At 37.2% G+C, this 22,938-nt stretch overlaps 2 protein-coding genes across 2 annotated transcripts; one reads left to right on the top strand and one right to left on the bottom strand.

Moving 5' to 3' along the window:
* Positions 1 to 366: 366 nt before the first annotated feature.
* On the bottom strand, positions 367 to 1,391 carry LOC107492561 (zinc finger BED domain-containing protein RICESLEEPER 2-like). Its single transcript, XM_016113601.1, has 2 exons — positions 516 to 1,391; positions 367 to 411 (listed from the first exon to the last, which is right to left on the bottom strand). Exons 1-2 carry the CDS (start codon positions 1,389 to 1,391, stop codon positions 367 to 369), a joined length of 921 nt encoding a protein of 306 aa, XP_015969087.1.
* Positions 1,392 to 9,643: 8,252 nt separating this feature from the next.
* On the top strand, positions 9,644 to 13,779 carry LOC107492656 (protein ALTERED PHOSPHATE STARVATION RESPONSE 1). Its single transcript, XM_016113702.3, has 4 exons — positions 9,644 to 11,113; positions 11,219 to 11,406; positions 11,654 to 11,877; positions 12,449 to 13,779. Exons 1-4 carry the CDS (start codon positions 9,841 to 9,843, stop codon positions 13,149 to 13,151), a joined length of 2,388 nt encoding a protein of 795 aa, XP_015969188.1. The 5' UTR covers positions 9,644 to 9,840; the 3' UTR covers positions 13,152 to 13,779.
* Positions 13,780 to 22,938: the final 9,159 nt, after the last annotated feature.

The raw sequence follows: 22,938 nt of genomic DNA, 5'->3' as shown, positions 1-22,938 counted from the left end.
CATGACGTACCAGAAATTGGGTCGTTACAATTTGGTATTAGAGTAGTTCGTTCCTAGTAGAGCCTGGGGAGTGGACTGACTATGCTTTACTGCATACTCTGCTTAAGGATGGCAACGGGTCCCATGGGGGCGGGGACATGCCCCCCGCCCCAAAAAATTAGAGAAAATCAAAGATAATCCTCAATTGCCATTACAAACATAATATCCATAATCTTTAAAGACCTAAATAGCAATAACAACAAATATAAACATCCAAACATATCCATAAACAACCAAATATTACATAAACAACCAACCATGTTCATAAACAACCAAATAAACTTCATGACATCATAAAAACATAATTCCACCATCTCAATCTTCCTTTCACCCCGTGGTGGTAGTGATGGTAGATTCTGACTTACTTGAATCCTACATCGACAAGAAAACAATTTAAAGTTAAAATCATATAATAACTCAATAAGTCAATAATATAAAAACATAGTGTGCTATATGTAATTTAATAATTTACTTACGTCAACATCTCTTTCAATGTTATGAATAGTGTAGTACTCAAATCCTATGTTAGTTGTAGTGCCAAGTTCATTCCATAGCCAATCTTGATTACACATTATAGCCTCTAATGTGTCTGGACGCAACCTACTACGATGTGGCGTAACAAATCGACCACCCGTATAACAAATAGCTTGCAAAGTAGGAAACTTCGCTCTATTTGACTTCCACGAATTTAAGATATCAAAATCATGTTCAGTTTGTGGTACCGGTCTCTCTTCAAGATAATAATCCAACTCACTCTTTGTATCAATAAATACGGATTCCTCACTTACATGTGCAGCAAAATCATCTTGCCAATCTTCATGATTGAACTTTCTCCCCTTTGAACTTGAAGGGATTGATGGTGGTGCCAGCATATTTAATTGAGCAGCTTGGTCTCTCTCTCTTCCCTTTGTTGCATATTCTAAAACTAAATCTTGCACTACCCTTTTCACTTGACCAATTACAACACATGCCTCCGTCTCACCATATATTTTCTGAAAAAAGAAATTCAATAAATACATCTTGTACCTAGGATCCAAAAGAGTCCCAATAGCCATAACTGTATTAATCATACCCCAATACTTTTCAAACTTAGTTATCATACTAGTAGCCATCATTTCAATTATCTCATTTCCACAATTTTTCCATTCCATCAAAGCCAATTTAATCACACAAACCTTAGAAAAATAAATATTTGATGTAGGATAACTTGTTCTAGAAAATAATTCAGTCACATCAAAGAATACCCTCAATCTTTGAAAAATCTCATCCGCCATATCCCAATCCTTCTTACTAGGCAAAGATTTATATTGACTCTCACGCAATGACAATATTTCAAACACATCTCTATACATAATTGCAACTTCAAGCATAAAAAATGTTGAATTTCACCTAGTTTTACAATCAAGACAAAGATTTTTTGTGTATGGTATTTTAAGTTGCGCACATGTTTCCTTAAATTTTTCTTCTCTTTTAGGTGTTGCAGTCCAATAATGAACACTATCTCTCACCCTTTCAATAGCATGTGAAATAAGTTGCAACCTATCCTTGACAATCAAATTTAATATATGCGCACAACATCACATGTGAAATAATTACCACCCAAGATAAAGTTTCTATGTGATATTTTAGTCAAAATATTCTCAATCATAACATCATTAGTACTACAATTATCAACAGTCAAAGTGGATATATTCCTATCAAGATTCCAATCCATCAAACAATCCACAAGAACCTCTGAAAGTACCTCAGCCGTGTGGGGGAGCCGGCACATATATAAACCTGTAATGATAATTTAGTACAATTATAAACAAGACAGCTTTGCAATTATATACAAGACAGCGTTGAAATTGTATAAACAAGACAGCTTTGCAAACATATAAACATTTAAAAGAACCTATAATGATAATATTATTACCTTACAAGACGGCTTTGTAATTTCCAAGAATCATCAATGTAATGAGCCGTGATAGCCATATAACCTTTGTTTTGGTTGCTTGCTGTCCACATATCAGTCGTAATTGCAACTCGACTTTTATTACGCTCAAGGACATTCATTGTCTTCGATCTCTCATCATTGTAGAGCTTCAAGATGTCACTCTTTAAAGTGTTGCGAGTAATCACCTTGAAGAGAGGTTGCAAAGCATTACAGAATCATCGAAACTCAATGCGGTCCACAATAGATAGCGGATACTCATGAAGACAAACCATAACTGATAACTCTTTCCTTGCATTTTCTTGGTCGAAGGTATATGCACCAACCACAACTGTTTCCCCACCAGTTGTTGGAATTATCTTCATCATACATTGTCTTATATCTCTAGTGGTGCGGAACTTGCAACTTTTGAAATGATCACGTAAGTGCGAACTGCCTTGGTTTGGGTCACCAAGTAGTTTCAATTTGCAATAATTACATTCAGCCTTTAATTTTCCTTTGATTTTCCACAATTTTGAAGTGATTCCACACTTCGGAGGTTAACTTCCTCTTTTGAACACCACTTGTAGAGTTTGTCGTTCCTTCATTAGTAGTTGTGGTATCCGTTGGGGGTTCTTGAGATTGAGATTAAGGAGCCTCTTGTGTAGTTTGAATATTAGTGCCTATAGGGTCTTCCGATGGAGTACTCTTCTCAAGAGTATTACTCAATGCATCCGAAGAAGACATTCTATAAATCATAAAATATAAATCATGAATCAAAATCACTTTAATCCAAAATCAAATAAAATAAAATCTGAGTTACAATTCTCAATTATGTTACCTATATTATAAATGCTTCAGAAGACATAAATGCTAAAATTTAAAATTGATACATGAACTTAACAATTGCTATACATGTAACTAAAGAGATGGATGAATATTCTTTAAGCATGCTTCAAAGAAAATCAATGGAATTAGAAAATCAATAAATATATATGTTATTATTAAGTAATAATCAGGGACCAATTTTGTGGCTCATTGAAAAATTGAAGCTGTCAGATAATGTACAACAAATTTTTATTTTTATCTTAATAAAATCTTGCCAATGATCGTTTCAATGGTAAACAACATTTTTGGAATTCATAAATTTTCTAAATATTTTGTAAACAGGGAATATTGCATGTCGATATCAAACCAGGATGAATGTCGCAAACTTTTTAGATTCAAGAATCACATTGATCCGGTAATGATCACCAGAAAATTTTAAAAAAAATCAAAATACCAAAATAGAAATCAGAATAAAAAATTTACAACTTAGAACCTAATTACCCAAATTTAAAAATCCAGAATCAAATAATCCTAAATAGAAATCAGAATCAGAAAATTCAGAACTAAGAACCTAATTATTCTAAATCAAAAATTCAGAACCAAATAAACCCTAAATAGAAATCATAATCAGAAAATTCAGAACTCTAAACCTAATTACCCTAAATCAGAAATCTAGAATCAAATCAATCACGGTGAGGAGTGAAGAGGAGAAGCAGCAATAAAGCATGTGTGAGTAGTGTTCTATGACTTACCCAGTTACCCGACGGCGAAGAGGTGACTACAAGCAAAGGCGTGACGAACAGAGAAGAGGTGACGACTGGCGAAGATGCGAAGACGGTGAAGATAACGGACTCCCTGCTGCGGTGTGCGTGATGTATCATGACCTGACCGACGTCCACTCCACAGTGCGTGAGAGGTGGCGGTGACGGACTGAGGGGTGGGAGGTAGTGCCGTAGCGGTGAAAGACTAAGAGGGCGAGAGGTGGCAGTCAGTGGCGGTCGGTGGTGGTGATGGTGCGATCGTGCGTGGTTCAGAGAGGGCGAGAGGCTGAGGTTTGAAGGTGGTGAAGAGTTCAGAGACTAGGTTGAAGATTGTGAATTGCAAGTGTGACGGCTAGGGTTTTCACTTTCCTTCATATGATATATATATATAAAGGGTATTCTAGTCTTTTTACATAAACAGGGTTTAAACGGGTCTCCACGGGGCGAGGACATCTATCCCCGCCCCTGCCCCATTTAATATACAAGGCCCCGTTCTCCGTCCCTGGGGGTACAAAATTGTCCCCATATCTGCCCCGTGACGGGTAAATCCCCGCGGGTACCCGCCCCGCTGGGGATTTTTGCCATCCCTAACTTTGCTTGTGTGTCTCATGCTGTTAGGGTATCTTTAAGATACATTAGGCATGAATGTCTATGAGTGCTCATTTTGGGAATGTTCGTGCTTAACTTGAGATATTAAGATTGATCACCTTAACGTTGATTGTTTGGTACAGATAAGACCTCAATGACTGTAAATAGGCATAGTTTAATCGAGCTCCGAATGACGAATCGGTGTAAGACACAGCTATCTTCACAGCTGTTATGATCTCCATGGCTATGACTATGTGAGATTTGGGTTCTATAAGGAACGGACCGATCTCTTCATCAGGATGGCTTGAAGGAAATAGATCGCTTGAAGATGGATTCTTGCATGTGGCTGAAATTTTGAGAGCAAAATTTTTCTTTTAGGAGGGTAGAATGTAATAACCCAGTTTTCGAGTACATGAGATCTTTTCTAAAGACACGGAGTTCTCTGGAAGATCAGTGAAGGGAACACCTCCACTGTGTCATCAAGCATCTCAATCCTCATTGTCATTATGTCATCTTTAAGCTAGAACCTCTTTTGCAGCAAGCTTGATAATGCAATCACGAAGAACCTAGTTTTTGAACCATATTGGTTAGGAGTTTTGATTCTGGTTTCTGTAAATAGTCTCAGTTTCTAATATGATCATGACGTACCAGAAATTGGGTCATTACACATCTCGTTTACATTGTAAACGAGATAGCAGAAGACAAATTTTTAGGTTCTATAAAAGGATGTGTAATCCTTGGTGTTCTCCACACACATTTCATATTCTTTTTCTGTCTCGTTTTTCTGCCCAAAACAAGGAATCAATGGCCGGTAACCGTCCTTACATAGTTGTGCTTGTTTATCCCAACTGTCGTATGAAAAATGGCAACAACGGGGTGACCTTTGAGTGTGAGGATCCGGTATTATTTTGCACTCAGCGTGTGAATACGTTGTCGGATTTGAAGAGTTTGATATTGAGCAAGTTCGGTGGTACAGAGGTGAGGGAGATCGGAAGGATGGGGTATAGGTTGTTGGCACCCATGGGCTACGGAGTCTTCCGGTTTCGACTATTCCGACTTCAAGGGGACGAACATGTGCGATTGATGTTCGACATCCATAGGAGGATCATGATGGAGCAAGTAATGGAGCTTTCCACCGCGATGGGACATAGTGGTTGCGGTGGTTCCATACACTCGCCCTATGTACAGGACGACCGACCTCTCGCACCACCGCCCATTCATGTCGCCATTTAAGTGGATGAGGCAGAGGATGGCGAGAAAGGGTAAGAAATGGTCAAAAGAGGGGAGAAAGAGGTTGACAAGGTCAAATGGGGACCCGAAATGAAGTTGTAAACGACTTATACTTATAGGCGCGGACAGGTTTTATCTTGTTTACAGTGTAAACGAGATGACATTTCGATAACCACATGTCATGCTAATGTGTCTTATCTCATTTACACTGTAAATGAGATATGTGAAATATCATCTCGTTTACACGGTAAACGAGATGAGATTGATGAATTTAAAACGATAAAATTTTTAAATTATTTATATTGGTAATTACTATATTTATTTTATTTATTAAAATAAAAAATCTTGTGTGTACATTATTAAAAAAAATATTTTCGATTTTTCAAAAAAAAAATCCATACGGTTCGAATTAAAGACTCTTATCTTATTATTAAATATATGAGAGTTATATGAGATTCGTCATATCTACGTTGTTAGAATAAGATTCCTTTAACAAGAGTGTTACAACAAAAACATCTAATTTTAACACGAACACATCCAAAATTAAATCAAAACACATTCAAATCACACTAAAATTTCACATCTACAATTAATTAGACATCATAAAATACATACAAAATTAAAAACTAACACATCCAAATTAATAATGACATTAAAAAGACCTTAATCATATGTAACACACTTTTTCTTCAATCTGTCTGCTTATAACAGGCCAAACTTTTTTTTTATCTAAAGTAATTAAGGAACACTGCTCAGCAATAAAGTATGATGATGAATCATTCAAGATTGAACGAGGGTTTGGATATTCACTGGATTAGTGAATCCTGGAGTTGTAGCACTATATGTTTGGAATGCAATTAAGGTGTTAACCGCTTGTGTTGGATGGAATTTATCGGAGAAGATATACCTATTCCTGTTGCGCGCTGCCGATGGAACAACTGCGGGTCGAGAAGGAGTTGCGCGTCGAGAAGTTCTTCGCGGTGAAAGAGCTCGTCGCCGAGGGAGCTGCCCGCACGGTAGAAGACGACTAGGCTGATGTGCAGCTTTGTTTAAAATGTGTTAATAATTAAAAGGTATAAGATTTATTTAGGAATTGTAAAATTAAAATTTGAATTTGAATTTGGATTTTATTTAATTTATTTTTTTATGTGTATTTAAATTGAGATGTGTTAAAACTGAAATGGAAATTTTGAAATTAAAATTTGATAGTAATCAATGACTAAGAGAAGAGGGATTGAATCATGACTTTTTTTTTTTCACTTTACTTGTAACTTTATTTTTTGTTGAGAAAATACAAGAGATATTTTGGTTTTGTTTCTTGAAGTGGTACGAGCCAGAATAGAGGAGTAGAAAAAGACACCTAGATATATGCTAGTGCGGCTATCCAGTGCAATATAGCCTACATTCAGTCTCTATCACAACAATTGATGGAATTTCACTATCTTTTCAATAGATTACAATCATCAATTCTTCCTAGAATCTACCTCAATTCTATCTGGGACAAGTTCAGATTGTAACACAACCTTAACTTAACTAAGACTCACCCTAACTTTCAACATCAAAGTGCTAATCCAACTTGTAAGGAAATACTCTTAGGATTATAACACAAAACAAAAATACTAACAAAGAATTTCTAATATAACTTAGACTTTTTCTCCAAATTTAACTCTCTGTCTTTTACCTCATTGGATTTTTTCTTACAAACCTCATTATGTTTTTCTTTTTCCAACAAAACTAAGACATACTAAACTAAGAAAAAGATTTACAAAATAAAAACCATAAAGGAGAAGAATATACATCTCAGTAAGTTATAGGAACACAAACGTTGTTCTCTCACTCCTTGCTCCAATCATTGGTTGTTCACTCCTATTATAGAGGAGTGAAATTTTCAAGACTTGAAACATTGCTTCAGCACATGTTGGTTTTTCTTCTCTCAATACACAGATGCAGCAATGGCATTCATAGAGGAGAGAGAGAGAGAGTAGAAGCAGTGACATGCAATCTTACTTTCAGTCTTTTCTTTCAACCTTTTTCTTCATATATCTTGAATTTGAGTCGTGCGTTCTTACTTTGGCCCCAAGTTTATTTCTTGACCATAGATTTCAAGTAGAGCACCATTGACTTCACTTTCTCCATAGTTTTCAAAACGGTGCTTGTACAGAGTTGATTTCTTCACGGTTTCTTGATGAAGCACAAATGAGAAAATCACCTTTTTGTGATTCTCTTTTCCGAAGAAATCTTTCTTCTTGTTGTAGCCCATTTTCCTTTCTCTTCTTGCTTGAATTTGGAAATAAAACTTTTTGTTCTACCCTTTGTCGTAACTTCAGAACTTTTTCATTCTTTCTTTTTATTACAGAGTGATGTGATATGAAAGAAAAAGAAAAGAGAGAAGAGAGAATTTTTGGTTCGGTGGATGTGAAAAGGTTCAAATGAAATTGAAATTGAGTTACCTAGTTAGTAACTATGATGAATGAATGGATTTAAGTGTGGACCACCGTTTAGATTTAGGTTATGGATATGAGCTTGTTTATGTTCTTGGACTTATTTTCTTTTTTTGATCTCTGAAACATTCATTTTATTTCTGATGAAAATTTTTGTGATGGCTTTTGTTTAAGGTGAACCAATACTTGGGTTTTATGAGTTTGTTTGTGTGAGTGGATTAGATGTTGTATGCCTTGTAAGAATCTTGGGTTAATTGTTTCCTTCCCTTCACTTGGCTTAAAGACTTGTTTTGTTTGTGATAGAAGAATTTTTTTTTTTGTCTATGGATTAGACAACCCCCAATCCTAGGTTACGCAACACACCCACTCACACACACATTACTACTACTAACATAGGTTCTATATTTCTCATTGAGGATTCGAATCTTGGTGCAGCTCCAGCAAGGCAGGTGAAGATTATGTGTGCATATGGACTTGAAGGTTCGCTTCTCAGTTTCAATTCAATTTAATTTCAGCACACTAAACAAAACAAATCACACAAATAATTGGCTAATGACTCAATAATATTTAGTCATCATTTTAAACATAGTTTAGATTTCTAAATTCAACAAAAATTTTAATTTTAATTTTATTTAGTTTATTTTTTGGATGTATATTTAATTTAAAAAATATTAAATTTAATTGAATGTATTTATTTTAATTTTTTTAAATTAATATAATAAAAAATTAAATAAAAAAATATTTTTTAAAAGGTATGTAGTTGAACTGATTAAGTAATTAACGAGAGGATCCATTCCTTTATACCTCTATTCATATTCTTGGTTTAACCGAGAAAGCCGAAAAGGAAAGGATCTGTGTTAGTTCGAGAATGTTATATTGCACAATACATATTGATTGTTTGTAACTAATTTTATAGTATTATATTATATATTCTATTTAGATGCATTGACTCAACAAGAGTCAAACGAAGAGTATATATGTAAGAGTAAGGTAGTTCTTGTCGTTATAAATGTATTAAAGAGATACGTTTCTTTTTCCACCTTTTCAGTATTGTCTCTGCTTTGACCCAATACTCTTCGAGGATTGAAGAAGAATCAGAACAAAAATAAACAAATTCTTCGTTCACACAGAAGTTACAATGTTCTTCAAATATTTTAGAAAGTTTGAGGGAAGACATTGCATAGAGTTAAGAGAGGGCTCAAAAACTTCACACGTGTGTAAAATGCATACATTTGTATCAAATATTTTAGAAAAAATAGAAAACAACATGCATTCATACAACAAATTAAAGAACAAAGAATCAAAAGAGACTACAATCCCCTCAAGTATGCAGACAAATTTCATCTATAAATGACCTCTTTAAGTGTAAAGAAACAACTACCAAATACACAATCAATGCCACAGGATTTGGCCAATGTGAAAAATTTAAGTGCCAAAGAGGATGATACAAGTGTTTGTTAACGTAGATTTTAGAGTTGTACTATTAGCATTTACTAAGAATGAATGCACAAAGAAATCTACCAACTCATCTACTTGGAAGTTTGGAGCCTGGCCACACATAAAAATTTTGATAAAACTGAGAAAAAGAAATGACATGTTTGTTAAAAAGCTAAAAGCTGGAATGAAGAATAAAATCTAGTTATTATAAGACACCTCCTTCTGGTAGATTTCATTTCCTTTCCCTATCAGCTGCAAGTGGGATCCCTGCATATTCTGCTACAAAGACTGCTCTTTTTTTTTTTTAATTATTGCTTAAATATTTACATCGATAAGCACAGAATTTGGAGATGGTAAGAATAATATTTATATATAAGTTTGTATAGATTGAGTTTAGGAAATAGAGAGAGCCACACCAAATTAGAAACCGACAAGCAAGTCCCTGCTGGCAAAAGATTCCCTCCTCCTTCACTACTATTCATTCACTAATCACTAACTCATTATTCATTCACTCGTTCACTTCCTCATCCCTCCTTTCTTTTCTTTCGTTTCTTTACCCTTTCTTCTTCCTATTCTTCTTCTGCTCACAATTATATTATATGGTATGGGCTGTGCGAGTTCCAAGGTGGAGGATCTGCCGGCGGTCGCCTTGTGCCGGGATCGATGCACCTTCCTCGACGAAGCTATACACCAGAGGTATGCACTCGCGGCGGCGCACATGGCGTACATCAACTCCCTCAAGGGAATCGGTCACTCTCTCCACCTCTTTATTCAGCAAGACAGGGAATTAGCGGCAGGAGGTGGCGCCGCCTCTCCTCCGCCTTCCCCTCCGGCGAAGGCTCACCTAGCGAAGCATGCTTCTCCTCCGTCTTCTCCGCCTCACTCCGATTCCGGCTCCCACCTCCACTTCCACTCCGACGAAGAAGACGACGACGACGAAAACCCTCACGCTCTCCACGACCACGATTCGTCCGGTCACTCTTCCCCTCTCCACGTGGATCTCCCGCCATTCGAGGAGGGAGATCATGAGCTTCCTCCATGGATGGGGATGGGGATGGGGATGGGAAGGATGCAGATGAATTTCATGAAGAAGCAACCAACGCCTTCAATTGTGTACCAACAGAGGCCAATCAATCACGAAACCGTATACGTAGGTGAATCCTCTTCTTCGTATCCGTATCCGTATCCGTATTCTTCTTCTTCTTCTTCGTATCAACCCTATCCTCAGCCCTACGATCCATATGGTGCTCCTCCACCCTCTGCCTATGATGGATCTTATCCGCCACAACACCGCCCACCGCCTTCTGCCGCCAAGCCGCCGCCGCCACCACCTTCCCCTCCAAGAGCTTCCCCGTGGGATTTTCTCAACTTCTTCGACGGCGACGGCGATGAAAAGTACTATCCTCAGACACAGTACACTCCCAGCCGCGACTCCAGGGAGGTTCGAGAGGAGGAGGGAATCCCCGATTTGGAAGATGAAGATTACCAGCACGAGGTCGTCAAGGAAGTCCACGGCGATCACAAGCTCGTCGACACTCCTGCTTCTGCATCTGCTTCCGCCGCCGCCAACCACCATGATCACCACCAACCCGCCAAGGCTGACGCCACCGACAGCGAAAGCGACGGAGGATTGGAGTATGATGTCCACGTCGTTGATAAGAAAGTGGTTGACGAGGATGACAGGCCGAAGGACCGGGGCGGCGGCGGCGCCGGTGCTGCTGCTTTCCGAGGCCGGCCGGGTTCCCGCAGCGCCTTTGAGGTTGCCAAAGAGATTGAGGTTCTCTTCCAAAGGGCTTCTGACTCCGGTGCCGAAATCGCCAAGATGCTTGAAGTTGGCAAGCTTCCCTATAACCGAAAGCATGGAGCTGCTTATCAAGGTTTCATTTTTCATCCTCAAAATTGTTTATTTCTTCTGAATTTTCATACTAGTAACAAGTGTTTCCTGCTTTAATCTAAGTAGTATAATTGAAATTCATATGCAGCTTCCTCCAAGATGTTACAAGTAGTTACTCCCTCTTTGTCAATGGTGTCTTCGCAACCTTCTACATCTGCATCCACCGCCGCTGATAACTTGGATATTGATGTTGATCTAGTAACCAGATCCCGCAATCTTTCCTCTACCTTGCAGAAGCTTTACCTCTGGGAGAAGAAACTCTATGCTGAAGTTAAGGTTTGTTGGTTTCACTCTGGTTATCTCAAATATCTGCCGTGTTTTGTTCTATGTGTAGGCAATATAATTCTATTCAAAGTTTCACACTCTGATTAATTTGTTGCGAGTCTCATCTGAGTCACTAGTACTGAGAATTTGGGAGCTGATATTTTTTTATGCTTTGAATGTTGTCTTGTCATCCAGTATTTTTGATATGTTTCCAGTTTCCATAGTGTGTTATTCAATGTTTGTGTTTGCATGTTTGCAGGCAGAGGAAAAGATGCGGGTCGTGCACGATAAGAAGTGCCGCAAGCTGAAGCGTTTGGATGAAAGGGGTGCTGATTTTAATAAAGTTGATGCCACTCGAGCTATGATTAGGAGTCTGTCCACAAAAATAAGAATGGCGATTCAAGTTGTTGATAAGATTTCCATGACAATAAATAAGATAAGGGATGAAGAGCTGTGGCCCCAATTGAAGGAATTAATTCAAGGGTATGTGAAATATGTCTCTCAATTCCTGCCTCACACACCCTATATCTGAAATGCTCTATGTCTATGACGATGATCCATTAATAGAGCTAAATGATTTCAAATGCATGAACCATTTTCTGGTACTTTTTGCTTGCAACTGTTTGGATATGCCTCTGGAAACTGAATTATGTGCTTGATCTAATAAAACATCATAGTATGGTTTAACAAATTGGTGCAGCTCTTATAAGAGCTTTGCCATCAAATTTGTTTGTTGCTCCCTAACCACCAAGCATAACGTAAATGGTAAAATACACATTCCATGATTTATTTTTCTCCATATTTGTTCTTTTCTACTCCTGATTGAACTGATGCGATTATCTTGTAACTTATATGACTTATCGGACATGATGTTGTGACCCGTGCCTTTGTTTATTCTTCAAAGGTTTATCTCTTAAATTGATCTGAAATGCAGTTCGTGACTTCCTTGGTACCCAGAATGAATGTGTACAAAAAATCCAACAGTTTTAAAACTTTTGATTTTTGTTTGCAACCTTTAGTGAATTTGTGATATTTATAACATGCTTGTTTTCAGGATGATGAGAATGTGGAAATCCATGCTTGAATGTCATCATAGTCAGTGCGAAGCAATTCGAGAAGCGAGAATACTGGGTTCGGTTGGATCTAGGAAGAAGAGTGGTGACAGTCATCTTCTAGCAACCAAGCAGCTTGAGCAAGAGCTTATCAATTGGACTTTCCAATTCTCTAGCTGGATAAGTGCCCAGAAAGGTTATGTGCGAGCATTGAATAATTGGCTGATGAAATGTCTACTATACGAACCAGAAGAAACACCTGATGGCATAGTTCCCTTTTCCCCCGGTAGAATTGGTGCCCCCCCAATTTTTGTTATATGCAACCGGTGGTCCCAAGCTATGGATCGAATATCCGAAAAGGAAGTTGTTGATTCCATGCATGTATTTACCATGAGTGTGCTTCAGATATGGGAACAAGACAAGTTAGAAATGCATCGGCAGATGGCAGAGAACAAGGATCTGGAGAGAAAAGTTAGAAATATAGACAAAGATGACCAGAAGATACAGAAGCAAATCCAGGCACTAGAGCGGAAAATCGCGCTGCCATCAGGGGAAGGCAAGGGTCTCTCAGTTTCCGAAAATATCCTATACCAGAGCGATAAAAGCAGCAGTCTACAGGCTAGCCTGCAGCGCATTTTTGAAGCCATGGAAAGATTTACGGACGAATCTGTTAAAGCTTATGAGGAGTTGGTAAGCACAGATTGAAAATAACTCGAGTATCATGGCGATTTTGATGGATTCTTGGAACTATATCTTCCATGTTTTCCAAGAATATGCATAATGCCAACAGGGAACATGCATAGCACAGCACAGGATTGAATTGATTATTAAGGCCAGGGCAGGCCCAGGAACCAAGTGAAAGTTTTCTCATTGCAATCATGAACATAGCTAGCTGGAAGTGACGTAAGTCACTGAATGGTATGCATGGGTTATTATTATTAGTAGTAGTAGTATTAGTTGCTGTATAAAATTATGTTATAAAATATTCGTTATTGGAGTTGGAAACCTGTGTACAGAAGAGATTATCCATTGAGGCTAAGCAGGGCTTAATGAAAAAGCATTTTGATGAATAAAATATGTCTTTGACTTTACTGTGTTAGAGTGAGGGAGAGAGGTGAAGATAAAGCCGTGCGAATAGTATAGAACAGAGAATTTGTATTGTTAATTGTTTAATGTGAAGAGAATGATTAAGGTAGCAAAATTTGCGGCTAATCCAAATCCAATCTTGTCACTTGTAAGTTGTAACTGCCGCTGTTGCATTTTACCTGTACTGCATTTCGTTTATTTTACAACAATCCTAGTTTAATAATTACTGAGAATATTCCGATGACAATATTATATTCCTTTTTACTGCTAGTAGTAGATAGCAGAAGATAAAATGACAATACGCCACCTTCTACTTTTAGAAACAATCGGTTTCGTGTGAACTTTGCGCAGAGACTATATCTATGACCATTTGACCATCCAACCTAACATTATGTCTATCTGTATGAAGCTTCCTAACCACCATGTTTTCAAATAAGAAGAAAATGAATCTAAGTGCTTTATATGAATTTTCTATTACTGGAATAAAATATTCTAAATTTATGATAATATTCTAAATGTATTTAATATTGTTTTAAAATATTTATCATATATAATATTAATCTACAATTTAATAGTCAGATAAAACTTATTTGATCCTAAGTTATATGTTTGATTCTCATCCCTCTCTCTGCCGCTTTTGATTGGAAAAAAATGCATCAATAAGTTGAAAATAAAAGAGATCATTAATTATTAATTAATATGATGGATTAATTGAATGTTGAAAACTATTTCATTATTGGTGGATTCTTTGGTGTAGAAAAGGTTATTGTTTCTACATGTGTAGAAAATTGCTGGCAGTATGAGATGAGGACAAGTGTCCGTTGGAAGACAAATTCTTTCCTGTATTGCAGGTGGGCAGAAGACTTGTCTCATGATGTTTCCGTTGCTGTAATATTTAATGATAATATGATTAATTAAGAATTTTTGTGTAAAGGGCATCAATCTGGGTTTGGAAAAAAAATTGTTTGTAGTGGATTTATTATTTAATGTTGACATTTTACTGGGCCATATACTACTCACTCTAAATTAATTTTATTGGAAATGCCCAACATGGGCTTGTTTCACGTTAAAAAAATATGATGCATGTTGTTTTGTTAATTTTATTTATAGTTAATTAAAAATTTATATTTGTAGTTGATAATTATGATCATTTATATTTGTAGTTAATTAATAATTTATATTATATATATCTTTCTTCCCTTCATAATAAATAATTATATTTGTAGCTAACCAGTAATTTAATATTAATTATTTAAATTATAATGAATTAAAATAAATCTATATTAAATATTATGTAAATTGTTATGCTAAATTAAATTTTAATTAGTTAAATTTGTTTAGATAAAAAAATAAATTTAATTTTTACACATTTAAAAATTACTTTTGGGTTTTGGGAAAATATTTATTTTTTTTACCCTATTTGAGAAAAAAATTCTAAAGATATGTAAAAAATTAATATGAAATTTTAAATTTGTATAGGATTTATAGTAACAATTATTACGTGTATATGTCGTTTTCAAATATTTAAAATAAGATATTTCATGACTTTTTACTAAGCTTTTTAGTTAATTTGAGTCCGTGCATTTTTTATTTATTCTAATAGGTTATAATTTTTGTTTGAGACTTTATATATAATGAAGTTGGAGTCACGGACACGGTGGATTTTGGAAACTGCCTGCGTACACGGAAAATAAAACCAATCCACCCCAAGGAATATGTAGAGTTATATGCTATAGGAGTATCCATTCCCAAGGGTTCTATTAGTGAAGGCAGTTGTAAAGGTCCTGTAAATAGGCATTGGTGTTGAAATACCTTAACAAAGAACGAAAGATCAACGCAGATAAAACACGACGACAGAGTGGCACAAAACAAAGTAATGGAAAGGGGGCGTTTTCCTTACTATGCTGTTCGGCGGGGTCGACAGGTAGGCATATACACTACCTGGGAAGATTGTAATGAGCAGGTATTAGGGTATAGCCACGCCGAGTTCAAAGGATTTCATGTTCATGATGAAGCCGCGGCGTGGATCAGTCGGGGAAAGGTCAAGCCAGCCTCCCGGGGGACACAAAACAGCGGCGGCGGTGTTAGATGTCAGATCGGAGGAAACACAGCACTGCCGTCGTTGGTGGTTGGTGCCAGAGGTGTGGACAACGAGGGCTGTAGTAGTAAGACGCGTGGAGGCTCAGGTAAGTTACTGTTGCTGTTTCTTCTTTTAAGCAAGCATATTTCATATTACTGACACCAGAGAAAATTGTGATTTCAGGGGATGGACGGGGCGTTGTAACGGTAGGGGCAGAGCATCCGTTTCTACTCGTTGAAGACATGGAAATGATGCTCATGCGAGCGTGTTCAATGCTAAGGATTGGCTGCCCCATTTTTTTGTCACAAGAGACCAAACCATTGGACGGTGTGATTCGTTTTGGGTTTACAATAGTCATTCCAAGCAACGATAGGGGTCTTGAGCTTGTGGCTCATGGACCAGTCTCGGTGAATGATCATGACGCTCGCCAAGAGGCCTCGTTCGTGATGCTAGAGAAGCTAATATCTGCCACTGGTCTTGCAATTCGTGACTATAACTACCGCATAATATGCCGATTGAAACATGAGAGAAATGAAGAGAAAACAAGAATTGTGTCCTCCATGGCGGAACGCATTCGTCAGTTGGAGGAAGAGAATGCGGTTCTAAAGAGGCAAGTTGAAATGTTCGCGGAGCTTGTGGAGGAATGAGGATAAGTGTTAGTGTATAACCTCTTTTATTTTGCCGTTTCTGGTCATGTGAACCCCTCTTCTTCTACTTCTGGTGTGCGTTTATCCGGAGTAACGATAACGTGTATGTACTAATCTTCCCTTAAAATATGTATTTTCTGTCAACGGATGTAGTTTTATGGATGATATTGTCAGGAAGCGAGATTGGTATATAAATGCATGTCTTGTTACTCCATTTTATCTCACAATTCTTGTAAAAATGAATCTCCATTTCTGGGATGAATTGCTGGATTAGTTATCGGTATTCAACAGGGCGAAGTGTTTTGTTCTTAATTTCGAATAAGTGTTTTGTCTGTTCTTATTTTTGGTCCATTCAAATTCGGGGGCAGGTTTTGCTATTTTGTTTGTTGCATATATTCCATAAAAATTACTGTCTTCCTGAAATTATTGGTCTGCTTCTAAATATTCGACCCCAAAAAATTAAACCCAATTTTGAGAAAATATATTCTTATATTATATAACTTTTTTTTTTCATTGAACTCAGTTAACTTTATCCCATTTCATCCACAACGCAAGTAGTATGAGTTATGGGGGTGGATCTTTAGAGTGATTAGGGAGGGGTTTAGGTGAGGCTGTCTAATCATATGCTTCAATCAGATCACATCAGGTACAAAGGTCACCTTTATGTCATATCAGACTCGTAGATCTATGTGCAGGGCTGAAAGACCATGGCCTTTAAGAATTAGTTTGTCTGGGTTCGTATGGAAGTTTTGCCTACAAAGTTGAAAAATAACTACAAGCTAATAATAACTAGTTGGGAAGAATAGTTTACTTGGGCCTCCAGATTGGGCTTCCATTTGTAGGCCCAGATACAACTTCACAGCCTTTCATATGTATTGTGAAGGAACAAGTTTGATAAAGTGGAAAAGCTCATGCTTACGGTTGACCGTGTGATACAAAGTCATCACGTCCGAGTTGAACACCCATGGAGCCGCAAAAGAGCGACAACAATGACCAGCCTCCAACGTATCCATCGGTGCAGAAGTCGGTGTTGGACTGTGTGAGGTGTGTGATTGGAAAAGTTTCCACCTTTCGAACGTTCTGTTGTGTGTTGTGGGGGCTGACTGAAATGATTTTTTTGTTTCAAATATGCAGGAAGAAGGAAGCAAGAGCAACAATGGAGGGCCCTACGGATGATGCTTCCTTCATGGATGTTGTTGCTCAGATTCATGAGGTGAGGGTTTTTTTTCATGCTGTATCTTAATAAGCCAAGTGCATGTCTTCACTTTAGTCACCGTGACGTCATCTTCCATGCAGCACATCATTCGAAGTGAGAGGACTACAAGGTCAGCTGTGTCAACACAGTTACAACATTCAATGAGGTTAACAGAGATTGTGGCTGGCCACTCAACCATGTTAGACATCCTATGGTCGGAACATGTGGGTCGAAAGAGTTCACAGGGACTGGACAAAGGACCCAAGAGCAAGGAAGGGGTGTGTGCGTCAAAGAGGAAAGTGTGCTCTAGTGCAAGGCTGGAAATGGTGGCTACAAGGGCAAAAGACGTCAGACGTCTCCGCGGAGAGAAACAGATGAAAGTCGATGTGAAGAAGTCAAAAGGGAAGTGCACTGATACTAAGAAAGCAACGTGCAGAGGTGATAAGCCCTGCCGGAAGCCATTGAAGGTTAGCACGTCTAAGTCTGTTCTGTATCAGTCTAGGGTAATTGTTTGACTCGACCGAGGTTTCCTACTAACTAGAAGGGTGATGTTATCGTGCAGAGGAAGTTGGAGTTTTCCATGGCGTCCGACGGTGATGTGGAAGTCCCAGCTGCTTCAATTGAGTTCGGCACTCCCTATAACAATGGACGCAACCGATGTGGACTGGTGCAAGGGGAAGACATGCCCCAGGTCAGACTAAATCCATGTGTGTCGTGTGGGTATAAGAATGATGAATAGCGATTCATGTTGTTGTGATTTCACAGCAAGGGTATTTAGAATGTGATTGGCGTTTCTTTGCAGGTTTTTGACGTCGTGTTCAGGCCCCCGGATGGCATGTTCTTCTCAAACCTTGAGCTCGCGGTTGTGTCATATGTTTTCGACAAGCATCTGGACAAAAGGTTAGTTTACTTGACGGGTACTATTCACTATTTGAAAAACATGTTCATAAAAGCTGGTGATAAAGGTGTGTGACGTATTTGTGGGATGTAGGGAGGTTTTGTTTCCTAGTGAGCATACTCAGGGGGACCGCTTTGCCTTTTGTACGCTGTGCCCAGGAGAAGAGCTAATAGATGATGTAAGTTAGCATTTGCAGTATGTAATGTGTTGCACCAGGATGGAACAACATTTTCTCTTAAGACCACAATTAATGTGTGCGCTAATGTGACACAGGTTATCAACCTGCTTGCTACGGTTTTGACAGATGAACGTTCTGAGGCGAGCTGGTGGCTACCTACTAGCTTTGCTGTGAGTTCTATCATTGCAAATTTAATCTTTCATGTCACACTAAACCTGCAGTTGATTTAGTATAATTCTCTTAATGAGGAAACCAACGCTGACCATAAGCAGGCGTTCAAAAATACTCTCTTTTATTGAACTGTTTGCATGCACACCTAAATGTTTGGTGTAAGTTGTATGTTGCCCTTGATTTCTCTATGAATTCCTATATCGTGCAATGTATGGATAATTCACCATGTTCATGTGTATACTTTAGTAGATAGTCGATGACTGGGGTTCATTACTAATAAGCAAAGTGTTCGAATTCATTTACCTAACTTGGACTTTTGTCGGTATAATTGGTTGCAACTACATAGTTGACCTCGATGTCTAATATTCATACATGGATTTATCTTTGCTCTGGTTTTCATCTTTCATGTCAGCAAATTGCTTTAAGCCCTGGTAATTACTGCCCGGAGACCTTGGAGTTTATCAAAACAAGATACATGGGCCCGGTGGATGATATAACAAAGGTTGGTAGCTATTGAGTTTATCATCCAGTGGCAGTTATGTACGTTGGTGGTCAGCGGGTTTTTTCTCATGTCCTTTCATCCACAAACTTGCAGATTTATATCCCTCTACATAAGGATCGTCACTGGTTTCTGATGGTCGTGGACCTTAAAGAGGAGCTACTCATCTACTTGGATTCTTTAAAAGACCACAGCGAGCGCGACGCAAGGGTTGACCAGATGACATATGTGGTAAAATTAGCTCATTTTTAATGCAATCTCTTTAATTTTTTGGTTTTTACATTTACATTTGGGTGGATTCTTTGTTAATTTTGTTAAAATCTGAATAATTAACCTAAGCTAATTGTTGGGCTTATAGGTTGGCTGTTTGGGCTATAATGTTATGGCGGATTGAAATGCCTTTTAAGAATATATTATCTCATGTCCAAAAAAAATAAGAATATATTGTATTTTTTGCTTAATTTTGGATCTTGAGATGATGGCGAATTAGACTCAATAATAAGATGATAATAGTAATCTAAAGCCTAACCCATTGTAATAATCGATTTGTTCATGTGCACTAGTAATAAAACATTAACAACGGTCACACTGAAGTGAAAGATTTACCATAGGTCCCAACAAACAGTATCATCATTAGAGTAGGTTTTATAATGTCAGGTTGCAATACAAAATATTTACGTAAACAAATTATCTTTATAAATTTTGGGATACGATATTTTGGAAGAATAACAAAATACAAAAAAATACTTGACAAATACAGATTATTAAATTTCTGGCAGTGTCAGATGTGATCTTTTGTTCCCCTTTTTCCTTTGAAAGAAATCACTTTAAGATTTGGATGTGAAAACAATTTACATCTTTCTTACAACGACTACAGTTGCCTTCTATGTGAATTTAGAACTACTTGCTCAATATGCTTTTAGGATACACTGTTCTGCTGCCCACACTCGGGTAGAAGTAGTCAAAGAAATGAAAATAGAGGTGTACAAAAAAAATAAGCTAACCTGAAGTCAATAACAGAAATTAATTTTGCAACATATATGGCTTTGAGCAATGTAGATATGGCAGACTCTGTGATAGCAGCAGTAAAAAATGACCCAAGAAGGTGGCGTGAAGAACAAAACAGCGATAAGGGCTACACAAAAAATTAACCAACCTCGTCAATCTCCCTGCATATATACAAGACAATAGAAATTCAAAGATCAGATATATAGATAGTGTTCAATCTATAACAAAAATAACCAAAACAGAACTCTACTCGTTGTAGCAATTAAAATTTCTTCCTTTCTCTTTTCGATTTGGGAGTTCTTAATCAACTACATGTCCAGCACGATCATCTTACAGATGAACAACTTCCACAAAAATATTTTACAAACGGAGATAAACTCATTCTCAAAATTGGTTTCAAAGTATTGGATTCTTAGGACCTTAAAACCTTCCAAAAAGTTACATGGGACAACACCAACAATTGGTTCCACATCATTGCAGAATGATGACTTAAAAAAATTCAACCTTCACAATTTTTAACTAATTATATGCGAGTCAGGAGGTGGATGTTGATTAATGATTTTATTGGAACTTGTTTGGGTGGTTGATAGCGGAACCAATGGTTATGGTTCCCACGTCCAAAATGTTAAATCTTGTATCACCTACCATATACTATGCATAAAATAGACGTTAACCTCCAAAGTTAGTGTATATAACTAAGTACTTTCCTTTTAAAGGTTGCAACTTGCCACTTGCCACTTGCAACAGGCTATCATATGTGACCATTGACTGGTCAACAAAACAAACTACATTCATCTAAAAAGCCCAAAAAAAAGGGATAACTACAAATTATTTCTCGGTGCTTAAATTACATTAATATTGTAATTCAGCTACTTTCATCAGGGCTGGTCACTTAAAACCATTAATCAGCTTACTAATTATTTGTTTTTTATTTCCCCTCAAACAGAACTAAACCTAACTAAATTTTACATCCAATATAACCGATAAGCAACAAAAATCACCAGCCGCATGAAATCGATTTCATGAACCTTAATAAATTAATTCCTAATCAGCGAGAAAAAAGGGAAAAAGTAATAAAGAGAAGATCTTGGAGAACTGCAGCAGAAGATGAAGTAGAGAAAGAAGAGAAAACTAAGAAGAAAGGTAAATAACAATTAAAAAAAAAAGAAAAACAAAGCAATCGAGTTTTGATCGATTCATACATAGATAGAGAAAGTAACAACAAGAGATGCGATTCAAATTACGAAAAAGAAAAAAAATATTAGCAAATTAGGCCCCAATGCTCAATGAAACAGGACACCCATCAGTCCACTAAACATGGAGGTAAATTCAATACACTCTTGTATTAATAGAGTTGTATTATAGAGAACAGTTACTGTAATGTTTATGTGTATTGATCTAACTCGGTGAAACTCATTGTATACATTTACCTATATAAAGAAGAAGAAAACAACTAATTAATCTGCCTACTGATTCCATTATAACAGAATAACAAAATTAGAAAAACAGAATGCATATGACTTGAACTCTAATAACTGCACTACGCTTACTTTTATTCTCCATGTCTGCAACTGATTACTATTATTCTGTGTACATACTCTTCTGAAAGATTTTAAGTTAAAATATTAATTGTTGAATAAAACCGCCTTTAAAATTCCTTAAAGATAAATAAATTTTGACAAAATGCTCAAAAATAAAAGTTATTTACTACATTAACGAACCTAATTATCAAAGATTGTGCACACTTTTTCTTTCCTTTAGCCACATTGTAATATTTTGTGATGCTATACTAGAATGTTACTGACTTTATTGATTGCATTGCATTATACTTGTATGCATCGCAATAACAGATGAACAGTGTTAATAACATAGCTAGCTAACCCATCCTACTTGCCAATGCTATGATTTAGCAGGAATACTATACAAGTAATCAAACTACTTTGGCATATTAACATTGCAAATTAGCAATTAATTACACCCTTACTTGCTAAAATTGTGCGAATTGTTTAATTTATCATTGAAAATTGAAATAGAATGTTGTTTAAACTAACTTCTCTTTTTACAATTGCAAACTTTAGGCACCAATTTATTGGGATCAGAAATTATGCACACGGTCCTACAAATGCAGAATCAAAACTCTAACATTTTCTTAATAAGCACATCACATTTTCACCCAAACATGAGCATACCCACACTTTAGAGACAAAAATAACTCATGGCATAGTAGTTTCATCTGGACTTTATGCAACAAAAATATACAATGCATACCTCCACCAGCCGTTCGCGATCGATGGCAGTCTCGCCCAGGTTCGGTACTCCGTAGCACAGCACACTCTCTAGTGAAGCCGACCAATCTTCGCCAACACACGTGGAGCCACCACCCAGGAAAACTCAGTCTCGCTCCGGCGCCGTCAGAGGAGAAGCAAGATCTACTCTCTATCTAGGGTTTCTAATTTTCCTCTGTTAAGTTCATCCCCTGGGTCACCACCAAAGCCATTTTTCCTACTCCATTTACAACTACTTTACAACCAAAAAAACCCACTTCAGATAGGCCCATTATTAGCCATCATAACGGATCCCGTAATAACCCTTAATTAATATATTTCATCACCTAATCTTTTTAACTCACCTGCTTAACATTTACGCTGCTACAGTCTTCTCTGCACACTGCCACCAGCTTTCTTAGGGTTGGTCTCATGAAGTGGACAAGTGTCACTGAAGTACCCTGCC

The sequence above is a fragment of the Arachis duranensis genome, chromosome 6 (assembly GCF_000817695.3).
Source record: "Arachis duranensis cultivar V14167 chromosome 6, aradu.V14167.gnm2.J7QH, whole genome shotgun sequence".
Classification (NCBI taxonomy): domain Eukaryota; kingdom Viridiplantae; phylum Streptophyta; class Magnoliopsida; order Fabales; family Fabaceae; genus Arachis; species Arachis duranensis.
The sequence above is the reverse complement of the archived record's forward strand: the minus strand, read 5'-3'. Positions and strand labels throughout refer to the sequence as shown.